This window comes from Haemorhous mexicanus, chromosome 5 (genome assembly GCF_027477595.1).
Source record: "Haemorhous mexicanus isolate bHaeMex1 chromosome 5, bHaeMex1.pri, whole genome shotgun sequence".
Lineage (NCBI taxonomy): Eukaryota > Metazoa > Chordata > Aves > Passeriformes > Fringillidae > Haemorhous > Haemorhous mexicanus.
This window is the reverse complement of record NC_082345.1, coordinates 17,310,615-17,323,270: the sequence shown is the minus strand read 5'-3', so window position 1 is coordinate 17,323,270 and position 12,656 is coordinate 17,310,615. Positions and strand designations below refer to the sequence as shown.

General features: G+C 41.1%; 1 protein-coding gene across 2 annotated transcripts in view; it reads right to left on the bottom strand.

Annotated features, from left to right (window-relative positions):
* Positions 1-12,656, bottom strand: part of PARVB (parvin beta) — a 50,666-nt gene that overhangs the window by 15,599 nt on the left and 22,411 nt on the right. For both annotated transcript variants that reach the window (XM_059846150.1, XM_059846151.1), the window contains exons 4-6: positions 6,733-6,835; positions 3,356-3,496; positions 2,884-2,999 (exon numbers count right to left, since the gene is read on the bottom strand). In XM_059846150.1, the coding sequence (XP_059702133.1) occupies positions 2,884-2,999; positions 3,356-3,496; positions 6,733-6,835 (360 nt within the window). The remainder of the gene's footprint in view (positions 1-2,883; positions 3,000-3,355; positions 3,497-6,732; positions 6,836-12,656) is intronic.

The following is a 12,656-nucleotide window of genomic DNA, read 5'->3' as shown; positions in this document are numbered from 1 at the left end:
TGGAGGTCATTATGAAATAATAAAAAGATAAATGGTTTTCTGCTGGGTTGGTCTTGTAGTTGTTCCACATAATATGGAAAGACAGACAGAGAGCTTCCTTGGCAGTTCTTCCTGCCAAGGAAGGTAAAACAGAAAGTCATCTCCAACATGCTTGTGGGTTTCTGAGCAAACTAACAGTGTAGGACCAAAAAAGGATAGTGCATTGTTTGACAGACCCAGATTGAGCTACAGATATTTCTCAGACTCGAAATCAATTATTTTTAATTAAAAAACATATGCAACACCTTAAGAAAGTCTCAGTCTGTCACCTCAAGATGCTAAAGGAAGAGAAGGATTTAATGGAAGGGCAGAATTATCATGGAACTGTGGAGATCTGGATAAACACCTTCCATGTAGCACAGTGCTGTCATAATATCATCTCACTTTGTGGATTAGGACACGGAAAGTAAGAGGAAAAAAGAGCCCACAGCACTTACACAAGCTCATAAGGTGTTCTGCATTCCTCTGGGATGGGCTGTGGAAATGCACACATCTTGGCCGAGAAATCACTTGCTAAACCACTTTATTTTCATGGTGTAAGCACAGTCCTTTTGGGGAAGAAGCACCTCAGGGATCTGCACAGTGTGAGCACAGCTCAAAAAGTGGATAAAGATAATCCAAGTCACCCATGAAAATGAGACTTAGCTAAATTTGAAAATTTCAGTGTGGGTGTGTTCCTGCACCATACTCCCACAGCATCTTGCATGGCTTTCTTGCTGCAGGGTCGGTTCTGAAAGACTTGCACAGAAGTCACTTAAACTGTTTATTTACCCCCTCAAATGTATATCCAAGCAAAAAGAGGCATTTAAATGAAAACCTCTCAGTTGACACCTTATGTTAACTGTGATCTAGTTTGACAGAACCCTGTTCATTGTTGGGATATGTAACAAGAGATCACTTCAAAACAAATTGGTAATAGTGGCAATAATCTTCTTAATAGTAGTTTTCTTCTTTGGATTAGGAACAATATTCACCTCATCACCATTCTGTTTGTCATTGGAATAACAGAGGCTAAACAAAGTCCATTTAAAGAGAGCTGTGTTACTGAACCAGCATGTCTTTTTAGACTAGATAATGGATGCTGAACTACAAAAATTCAGTTTACCAAACTAGAAGGAAGAAGGTTTTTTTTCCAGAATAAACATGCTCTGTTTCATACCACCCCTTGCTTTCCATTTAAATAAAAAAAGATTAGGAGTTGCAAGCTTTTTCTAGCACTGGGTTAGGGGCTAAGAGAAGCCTCCTCTTGCACAGTGCCAGCTGTGCCCATGCCCATCGCCAGGACTTCGGGCTCTAGATCCAGGAGCAGGAACCTCGAGGATTTGACTTAACTCCCACTATACCTGATTCCTTGGGAACACATGCGTTGCTCTCTCTCCTGCCTAGTCTATTGTCAGCCTTTATGTCATCCTGTCATCTAGTCTCTAGATCCAGGGACTCTGGTGAACCAGATGGAGTCTCCTCTATATCCCTCCAACAGGAAAAAAGTGTAAACCTTCTCCACAGCCTTCTCTCTGCTGTAGAGGTGGATGGTTCTGAAGCTAGAACTAAGGGCAAGGAAAGGGAAGCTTTATCTCTCTACCTCATATTTTTTTCTGCCTTAGCAGTTATAGAAGACACTTCACTGTACTGGGCAGAAGGAGGTTTTTCACATCAGGGTGTGAGAGAGCTGCTGACCAGCTTATATTTATATATTCCTCCTTATCTTTCCAAGACAGAAAAAAGAAATTTCAAAATAAATCAGCCTCCTATTTACATTCATGTTACTTTATAACTACTGTTCTTAAATTCAAAATCACCTCCTATAGATAATACACACATTTATTATGAACCAGGGAGCATCCACCAATTTCTCATTTACATCACACCCTGCATGTCTAGAGCATTCAGGCAGGCAACCTGGAAAACACTATTACTTAAATATAAAGCAAAATGAAGCTCATGTAATCAACCACCCTCCATCTTGTAAGTGGATCCAGGTTTGCAAAACAGGCTGTGGGATCACTTTATCTTCTTCATTCTTGAAAGGAAACTCACAGCTGGAACAGTAAATGGCACTTGCAGAGCGAGTGTCACAGCAAACAGGCACTTGCAGAGCAGAGTGCCAGCTGGAACATGTCTGCCTGGGATTTAGCAGCTGGGAGAAAAACTGGGTTCCCATGGGAAGCTTTCACTGGGATAGAAGGCAAGGAAAAAGAAGAGGTACAGATGCTTGAAAGTAGAGCCTTTGTAGAAGGAAAGGTTGACACAAAGCAGAGAAAGGAATAACCAGAGCAGTATCTAGGGCAGGGGGGAAGCAGTCAGGGTTCCTTAGGTCAGATCTCTCCCCCATATCTAAGGAAAGCTAACAAAAACACAGGACTGTGAAAGAAATGATGAAAGTATATCAGGCCTGCCAAGGAAAACAACGTGCCCAAGTCTGCACATGAAGTCATTGGGGAAAAACAACACTGCTAACAGGCATTCCAGACTGGGGAGATTTTATGTCCTGAAAATCCTTCCTGTGCTGTTTAGGTTTCAATGGCTTCTCTGCAAAAAATGCATGGCAAAAAATCCTGTACCCAAGTGACGGAAATTACAAGCCCAATGCTCCCTTATACAAAATCCCATTGCATGCTTTGAGCTTGCTATTGCAATAGCAAAGGGTGGCCCCAAACCTACTAAAGATGTGCTGTCCTTGGGGTCTCATTTAAGCACATGCAACCCAAAAATGCATTCCCAAGCATGGGACTCACCAAACAAGTGGGACACCCATTTTCTGAATGACAGGAGACAGGAGGCAATGGGTGGGAGCAGCCCAGCCCTGCAGAATACCCTCTGCTCCTCCCAGGAGCTCGTACTCACCCGTACAACCACCACCTGCACAGACACGTGCTCAGGCAGCCGGATGGGAGCTCGGAAATGCATGGCCAAAGCCACCAGAAGGTGCAGAATGGAAATCAAATTCTTGCCATGGATGGCTGCAGGGAACAAGGGAAATGAAGCAAGTGAAAGGACACTGAGGTGTAATTTTAAACAAACAGCTCCGGGGGAAAAAGGCAGTGAAAAATGCTTTTGGTCAACACAGTCTTTTTATCCTTCTTCCGCTTTTTTCTGAATTAGTAAGGCCTGCAGTGTAACTTCACAGGTAGCAAAGCCTACATTCAACCCTTCCTTTAAGCATGACTTACAAGTCCCAACCCTCTCTGATCACAGACAGGCAGACTCAATCGCTTGGTTTTCACTGCACTGGAGGATACTGGGGAAAAATGCTCTTAGCAGACTTCCTAAGTGATAACACACTTACTGAGACAGAAAATATAATAAAAGTCCTTACAGTCAACATTCCACTTGATTGTCCAGCCATGGGGTCGGAGTAAATCATGGACAGCTTCCAAGACTGTCTGCAACTTCTGCTTCTGACCAATTTCAGATTGTGTCACCTCTGCCACATTCAGTTTACGGTCAGCCAATTTTTCTGTATGTGAAAAACAAACAAAATAATAAAAAGGGCAGGCAAAACCAGATTAAACTGTGCGGAGATAAGCGCAGACCACTGGAGTCCACTAGAACTTTTCTAACAGAATTCTTTTCCTTGGAAGGAAAAATAGCTGAAAGTAAAATTTTCACCAAAGTATGTCAGTTTCAATAAAAATGTGACAAAACTGGTAAAGTATGGCTGAACATGCTCATCAATCAGGTGTCAAAATATGTAACAACTTTCAGCTAGACATCAAGCAGCAATATCAATTATACCTCCCAATTTCTTTCACTGCAGAAAAGCATTTGGCGCAACACAGCCTTTACTGCATAAGGAATCTGCACAGGTGTAAAGGACTTTTTTAAAGCTGGTTTAGGACAGTAGATGGGAAATATTTTGTATGAACATTTACTTCAGCTTGACAAGCTTTATTTCAAGTCAGCTGAAGGTATGAATTTAAGCTAAAGCACACTTTGCATCCATAAACCCTCAAGACTCATATCGCCCAGGATTAGCTCAGCGGAACTAATTTAAAAAGTAAGTTGGTACAATCTTGTCATGTTGACATTGTTACATCATAGTTGATTACTTCCAAATGAAATAAAACAGGAAAATGTGTAAAATTCCATTACTAAAATTTCAATCCTGCTTATGTAATATAACTATTTGTGGCCAAAGTCAGACAACTCATTCTTCTCTTCCTCTATGCTGTGGCCCTTGCAAAAGAGACAAGAGCTAAAATTCCAAAAAAACCCCAGGGAGCTGAGGAAGGTGGGGTAGAGTCCTCCAGCCATCAGAGCAATGGGAACAGCTCATCTCTGTTCTCACTCCACACACATAAAAAAATGTGGCCAAACTCACTGTGCTGATCTGTCCAGGATGTCAGGACTGGCTGGCCACATTCCAATTATATACTCTTCCACTCTCTAAAGTAAAACCATACTCCACCGAAACTGTTTTCACAAAGAATCTGAAGACTCTTTCAGAAATGTTTGAATTGTCAAAGTTCCTCTTTTTCCAATAATGGAGATATTTCTGCTCTCAAGTTCAAGAGTATGCTTCTTCTGCACATTTTATCTAGCTGAAGATATCTTTTTTTTTTTTTTTTTTTTTTAAGTGGCAGCAATACAAAAGTGTTGTGGCAGCAATACAAAAGTAACCCAAAGAGAAAAGACTTGGAGGTTATCAACTAACAAATACTTTGAACGTCTTGAATGTTTCTAACAATCTAAAGTAGGGATTTTTTTAATCACTTTTTAATCAATATTATCAAAACAGGCAAAATAACATTTCAGCCACTTGTTAGGGTTTTTGCCTATTCTCAGTCCAGATTACCCATCAGTCAGCAAACAAATTTATTTCCTTTCACACCAACATCACGTGTACCAGGCCATTACAGCTTCTCTGAGTGGCACAGCTAGCACCTTGATAAAATTAACTAAACAAGGAGCTCCACCTCCATCAGTCATTTACTAATATCTCACTTCAAACCGCTTCAGCATAAGCCCAGTGACAAGCTGCTGTCTTTTATCCTTTTTGGGGGGGCCTGGCAATCAAGACAAAACACCTCTCACTCAAAAGGAATGGTTAACTACTCCTTGAAGTTTAATGACCACACCTTGTTAGTTTTTCCAGGAAGGTGAGGGAAGGAGAGGGAAGGCACAAAGACAGTGCTCTAGAACAGCACAAGACTGGGGCTGAGCTGTGGTAGCTCCAGGTCAGGAGAGATGCATCTGCTCTCCAGTCAGGGGCCCAAACTGAAGGAAATGAGTGAAAGGTGGTACAGTAAAAGATCTCAGGCTAAATATGTCCAGGTCCATCTTTCCTCCTGTCAGATATGCTAAGTCTGACTGATCTACACAGAGAACCATAGAACCATTTGGAAGGCCGGAAAAGACCTTTAGATCACTGAGTCCCAGCACTAACCCAGCACTGCCAAGTCCACCATTAAACCACATCCCCAAGTGCAAGCCAGAAGCCTGTGCCCAGGCTTAACTACCTTTTCAGTGCAAAAATTTTCCCAATATCCAACCTGAACATCCCCTGGCACAGCTTGAGGGTGTTTCACCCTGTTCCCTGGGAGCAGAACCCAACCCTCCCCAGCTGTCCCCTCCTGTCAGGGAGTTGTGCAGAGCCAGAAGGTCCCCCCTGAGCCTCCTTTTTTTCAGGCTGAAACCCCCAGCTCCCTCAGCCTCTCCTGATGCTCCAGACCCTTCCCCAGCTCCACAGAGTTATGAAGAACAACTGGATTCAAGCAAATACTCCCCAGTTAAAATTACCTGTACAATGCTGATCCATACGACACTTGGAGGCTCCTGGCTGCAGGCTAACCCTGAAGTGTTGAAAGTACTCTTGCTTCATTCCTCAAGTTATTGTTTTTGAGGAGTTTCAACTGCACACAAAGCTAATTGTCATTAACTAATTTTAAAAGCTTGTGGATGTACATCAAAACACCTCTCATTTAAGGGGCCTGTGCAGAAAATCCAGCAGCCAGTGGAACCAGCAGCACTAGGTCCCCCTGCCCCACTGTGACACACACACATCCCACGGCCCAGCCCACTCCTAAAAACACATCAGAAGTGAGCTGAGAGCAGTCTGCCTAAGAAAAAGTGTGGATTTATACAGTACTGGAAGCCTCAAGCCTCATTGTTTTCTAAAAGCATCCCCATAAGTCACTGGATTATCGTGAGTCTTCTCCACTGTGCTTCCTGCATCAACACACACATTGCAAAGATGAAAGGGGGCTGCAAAATCCCAAATTCTCAACACAGTGTATCCCCTCGTGTCTCATTCACACAGAGGTGCACATTTTGAGCATGCTGCCATGCATTCTCTTTTTCTTCCCCCCCCCGCCCCCAAAAGTAATACTTTTAATCAGGACCTCAAAAGAGCTCTCAGTCCAAAAGCTTTCAAAAGCAAAATACACTGACAAAATTTTGGACCACATGGCTTCTGCTTGGCCCCACAAACACAAACCTCTTCACTCTTTTTCTAGTCCACATTTCAGCTGCCTGGAGTACAGTCAGTCCATGAAACAGATAGCTAGGAATTATCTGGATTTCCTCCCCTCTCAGCAGACAGCCTGAGGAGAACAGATGGAGAAGCTGAGGCAGCTTTCAGTGACATCAACTATCTCCCTAAGATGTTGAGTTACTGCACAGTCTGCAGATTTGGGAGAGGTTAATTCTAGGCCCTCCCAGTCTTTGGTGTCACCTTCTCTGATAGGGACTCACCCAGCAGCTTTTGCAGCACCTGCCCATCATAAAGGTCCTCTTCAAGCTGTTTGACAATGATTCTCTCCTCCACCAGCACATCATTAATCCAGTCAATTAGAACCTGCAAGCACAGAAAAAGGAGACAAATGTCTAAAACCAACCAAAATATGTTCCTTTCATTCAAGGCAGTAATCAGGACCATAAAACAGATGAACTGCAAGCATATTTATGTATTTTGAATTTGCAGAGATGAGACCTGAATTAAATAAAAAAAAATAGAATAAAAGTATCTGATTGTCCCTTATTGTTTTGAATTCAGGTCTTGACAACAGGACAAGGCATTTTATCCTCAGCTATTGCGGAATACAAAAGTCCAGAATTAAAGTCTTGGTTAAATGGGTCTGATAATAATTTTACCATTTTAACAGTTCCCATATGCTTACTACCATAACTACGAAAATCATTCAGTCTCCTGTAAAACTGGAATGAGCATAAAGAATCTTCAAAAACAAAAGGAACTGAGCTAAGTTTCCCAGGTACCAAAGACAATTATTTCTGAACAGTTACAGGAAAACAAGCCTTGACTGTTTGAAGCTGGTAGTAACATTCTCCTCCAATTTACTACTTGGAAATTTAAATTATTTTCACAAAAATAACACAGTTCTGCAGGAAGAGATACAATGTTAGCTCCAGCTACTTCCTAGGATCCATAAGATAAGAGTATTGCCAATCACAGACATGAAAAATCCATTGACTAGAGCCACCTGAAAAAATAAGTTTCATTTAAAGATTCTGTAATCTTCCAATTTGCATCATACAAAGTTGCAGATTCTTTAAATTCACTTTCTGATTAGATCCCACATTTCTGCCTCCTTTTGGCAGTTGTGATGGCTAAGAAGGTTCTGGGGTTTTATTATACAAGAGATCATGAAACAACAGCAAATAAACAAAATATATGCAGGCTTGCAGTGGAAAACACTACCCTGGGAATCCTAGAACTAGAGCATTTGAATATGTTGGGCACAAGGACATTCAGCCTGGCTGCTGATGTTCATTCAACCTAAAAACCTCAAATAAATCTGGCTAGGCTTAGTGACCCTGAATAGGTTTACAACCCAAACATGAAATACTAATGCTTCATGTACCTCTAATCCATGTCTTTAGTACTTCCAAAGCATGCTGAAAATACACAGAGCTGAAAGTCAGCTTTAAAAATAGGGGCAGTGTCTAAGTGGCAAGCAAGCTTTAGCAGAGTGATTTGGCAAGGGCTCATTCCATAGAAAGCAAGGATCAGCATCAATGCCCACCTAGGTAAATCACCTTTGCCCTCTAAACTGTCCAGAAGGATTAAAAACTCAATAATAAAAATTACTCTTCCAAAGATCTGCCTTTGAAAATAAAAGTTTTCTGGTAAGTTATTCACTATTCAGTATAATCAACTTGTGTCAGAAGTGGTCTTGTCTCACACAGGTACAAGAGGGGGGATGAGTGAGGACATATGGATACACAAGGATGGGCTCTGCAGCAGCAGCATCATCACCCCATTGCTCCCCTGGGGCAAGTCAGCAAAGGATCACTAAAGCTGGAAGCCAATGAGAAGCACAATACTAACTTTCACCTCAAAAACTTCACCAGTTACACAGAAAAATCAGTCCTGGATAACAAGACATCATCTAGAAAGAGATTTTTTAAAGGTGACTGCCTAATTCCATAATTATGCAAGCTTGAAACACAGACATCCATAAAAAAATCAACCAAAGAAATCAAAATCATGAAAGGTTTAGGTATTCTGTGAGATTTACAGAATGGACTTTCAAAAATTATCTGAAGCTCAGCAGAAGATATTTAATATAATCAGATCCCATTACAGACCCTATAAGAAGAGGTTGCATTTTAAGAAGTCCTCCAAAGCTTTTTTAAAGGAAGACTTAGGATACTAAACTATTTGAAACCATTATTAAACATTGTATTTTGTTTGTCCTGTGCTGAATGGTATTGAAATCAGAATCTAGAAAATGCCAAGGAATTATAAATAAAATACTAAAATGTAAGATCCAATATCCCATTTTCAAGAGTGCAGATACACAGGAATCACAGTACAGGGTCTTAAAAAAGGAAAATACATACACTATGTGCTAATTACATGTTTCACAAAAATTTAGAACTGAAAAACTTAAGGTAAAAAAAACCACAAAAAAGACAAATTAAACAGGTCTAGCCATAATTATTTTATTATTTTAACAGTTTAGTACCCAAATCAAAGAAAAATATCCCAAAGAACATTCTAACTTCTCTACCATTCAGACTATAACTTCAGCTCCACTAGAAAAAATGAGTTTGCAAAGGGAAAAAAAAATCCAGGTGGTTTTTTCCAATAGCTGTTGAAGACTGCAAAGTACTGCAATGAAAAAAAATCCCAAGCCTTTCTTGATTCCTTGATTATGTCTTAATTAGAAACCTGGAAAAGTTTTCAGCACAGGTTTTTTTTCTTTTAAACTTTTACAGAGGAAACACCACATTGCTTATTGAAACAATGAAGGTAGAGAAATCGTTTCTGACTCTGCTCACGGAACGTCAGGTCTCTCCAGTTCTTTGTGATTTCTCCCTCATAAAAATGCAGAAGCAGGAAATATTCAATAACCTGAATGTCTCGAAATTTTAACAGCCTGACACAGGCACATTGGTGCTTGGTGGGAAGCAGACAAGATCTTCTCCTATGCATGAAAAGACGCTTAACCTCGATGTGACTGGTCTCACACTCCTCTACCCATTCCTTCCTTCCTGTGCTTGCACTTCATACAGCTCAATATTACATTTTGGGCTCATAAAAAGCTGCTTTTCTATTGCCTTCTATAATATTTGGGGCTAGTAGCATGGTTTTAAAAATTTAACACAATAATCTGATGTCCTCACAACTGTGCCTGACATTTTCTGCACGTCTGCACTCATCTAAGGCACTTTTGAACTGGGCCAAATGCTCAGACATATGCACTTGTAGCTGCAAAAATTCAGAGTTCAAGGGCATAAGGACCCCACAGTCACCGCTGTACAGTAGTGGAAAAGACTCAAAACAACTCAAAATACATGAACACATCTGGCACAGTGGGAAAACAGGAAGCCCAGCCACCAAAAACAGCCCAGAAAGAAAACCCTGGCTTCAATGACCCACTTCCCCCCAGCTTCTGGGGAAATCAGGAAGCGGAGATCAAAGGTATGAAACTGGCTTCAGGGCTGAGCATGAAAATTAATAGCAAAAAATTCACATTCGGGCCTCATGGCTAAGTACAAAGCACTGGCATCCTGTAAGCAAGGGGAAGGCTTCTTGTTGCCAAAAGCAGATCACAGAGCATTTAGGGAGCTCAGTTTCACCTGTTCACACGTGACAAACCACATGTCAAAGGACAGTGGCCTCATTTTGGTTTTCTCTTCACCTCAGTAAATCTAAAAAAAGCCATAGAACCAGAGATGGGCAAAGTCGGTACCTTCCAGGACAGTGAGCGTTTTATTACAAATGAGAATGTTTACTCTTTACAGGCAGTGTCCAGAGCAGCAGTGTTTGCATCTGTGTAAAGTTTAGATGAGTCTTTTAAAGGCTAGAAGTTGTTGCAGTTATAAGTCAATCTTACAGACAGCTTTGCAGGGAGGAAAACCACCTTACAACTGTGGCTTGCTGCCTATGGTCAAGGCACTTTCAGACAGGACCCAACTCTTGCAAGCTGATGTTCTAAAATTTTGCATTCAATTAGCTGAAGCTCTTTCTCATATTTTTCCTACTGAAATACAGAAAATTAACAAATATTGGACAACAAGTAAGAAGCTCACATATTTCAGATACTAAAAATAGAGCATTTTGTGAATGCAATATTTATATGCACATATAAATAATAGCAGTAATTCATCTCTCTTTCCCTGATCTGAATTTTCAGTTTTAGGTCTTTCAACCATCTACCAAATTTTCATTACACACAGGGCAAATGAAGTGAGTTTTAAAAAGCTGCTGGCCAGAGAGGGAACTTTGCTGAACACTTCATACTGACAAATTGTGATTATTTTTAGTAAACTGTCCATGGTGATAGCATACAACACTTACAGGCATAATGGTTTTCATATGTGCAAGAAGACTTCAAGCAGGTATTTTCACATCCCCAACTAAGCAGCCTTCAACAAGAAGATTTTCTGTATATTTGCTTTACTACGAGAGAGGAATGAGGCTTTTGCTTGTGTTTTTCATCTACTGGTCTCTGTATTACCACAATGCTGAACAGTCTGTCCCTCTTGAGTTACAAAGGCTTTGTCAAAATCACTTCCAAATGCCCAATCTACAACGCATATAATTCCTATGGCATGAGGTTAGCAGAAACTAAACCAACATTTGGTGGAGACAAAGAGGTACTAAAGCAGTGTCAGCAGCAGATATCTCTGCTGCTTCTTTGCACTGAGATCCATTTACCCCACTGCATTCAACTGGCAGGACAGAAACACTCAGCATCAGTAATTGCAAGCTGTTGGCACATCTGACTCTGGTGCTGAAAGAGACCTGGGCTGGCCCCAAGGAAATTGAGTTTCACTGCCAGCTTTGAAAAGGCACCAGGATCTGCCGCTGCTATTGGCACATTCCTGTCTGAGGGGAAAGAGAGAGAAGGAACCACTTGGAACTATAAAAACCTCCATCTATTCAAGTTCCCACTCCTCACTAGTCTATGGAGAGCATTCCTTTCAGGATCTGCAGGGCAGACACTTTTCTGCTGGCTGGGTTTCTAAAGCACAGCAATTCTCATCCTGCACTGGGACTCTGGAAAATGCCATTACCACCAAAGAAAACAAGGAATAAATTACTTTTTTTTTTTTTTTTGCATTATCCAAACTCTGTAGTTTAAAGCCAGTTTTGCCAGCATAATTCAAACCTCCCCTTGGCTTATAGACTGACACCAATACAGTGTGAATTCACACCAACACCACTGAATCTCTGTAAAAACTCTAACTGCAGAGAGGTATGCAAGTTATTAGCAATTACCCAAATTACACAGGCACTCTACAGAACACATCTCTCCTTCGGGGATGATGCCAAGGAAACAATCTCCAGTTCCATGCTGCTCCCTGCACCAGCAGATCCCATTCCATTGGAGCATCTCTCCTTGTGCAAGTGTGAACTGGCCTAGTGACCCTGAACCTGATTCTGCAATGCACTCAAACATTAACCTCAGGTGCTGTTCTGGCCCTGGTTTTCATTCCTCCTGGAGGCTTTCAGGTTTTTAATCTGAAAAAAAAATACCTTGCAGCATCTAGGGAAGACTCAGACTTGTATTAAACTCAGCAGAAAAATTCACAATTTAAAAGCAATTGCAGTCTCTGTATCAAGTCTCCTGAATAACAGAGTACATCTGGTTCCTCCACTGCAATGACTCTTGTTCAGGTGATAATATCACCGCTCCACTACCAGAGAAACCACATTACATTCTGAGAGGGTGATGCAAGACCACTGCATCTTTAAGAGAATTAATGGATTTAGGTACTAACAAAGAAAGAATGTGCAGTCACTTAATTTAAAACCATAATGTACTCCTGGTGAATTAGAATAACAGAAATTTGAGCACAGCTCCTTGCTAAGCTTAGTCTCATGTGGTTTTGTGATGCTAAACACATTATTGCAGTGGTAATAACAGATCACTGGGCTTGTTTTAAAGATGTACCAGGTGAGCAGTTTGCTGAGGCATTTGCTGAAGCAGTTGACTTTGGGGAAGCAGCCAGGGTGTGTGCAGCCAGGGTGCATCAGGTTTTCAGCAGGGAATATGCCCAAGCTCAGCCCCCTCTCAGGAAATGAAATACACTATCCAAAGTTTTCACAGCCACACAGATATAGCTGGACTATCATTTCCAACAAAATTCTTTTTAGAATTACTTTAAGGAAATGAAGCAAAAGTGCAGTGGGAGGTGTAACACCA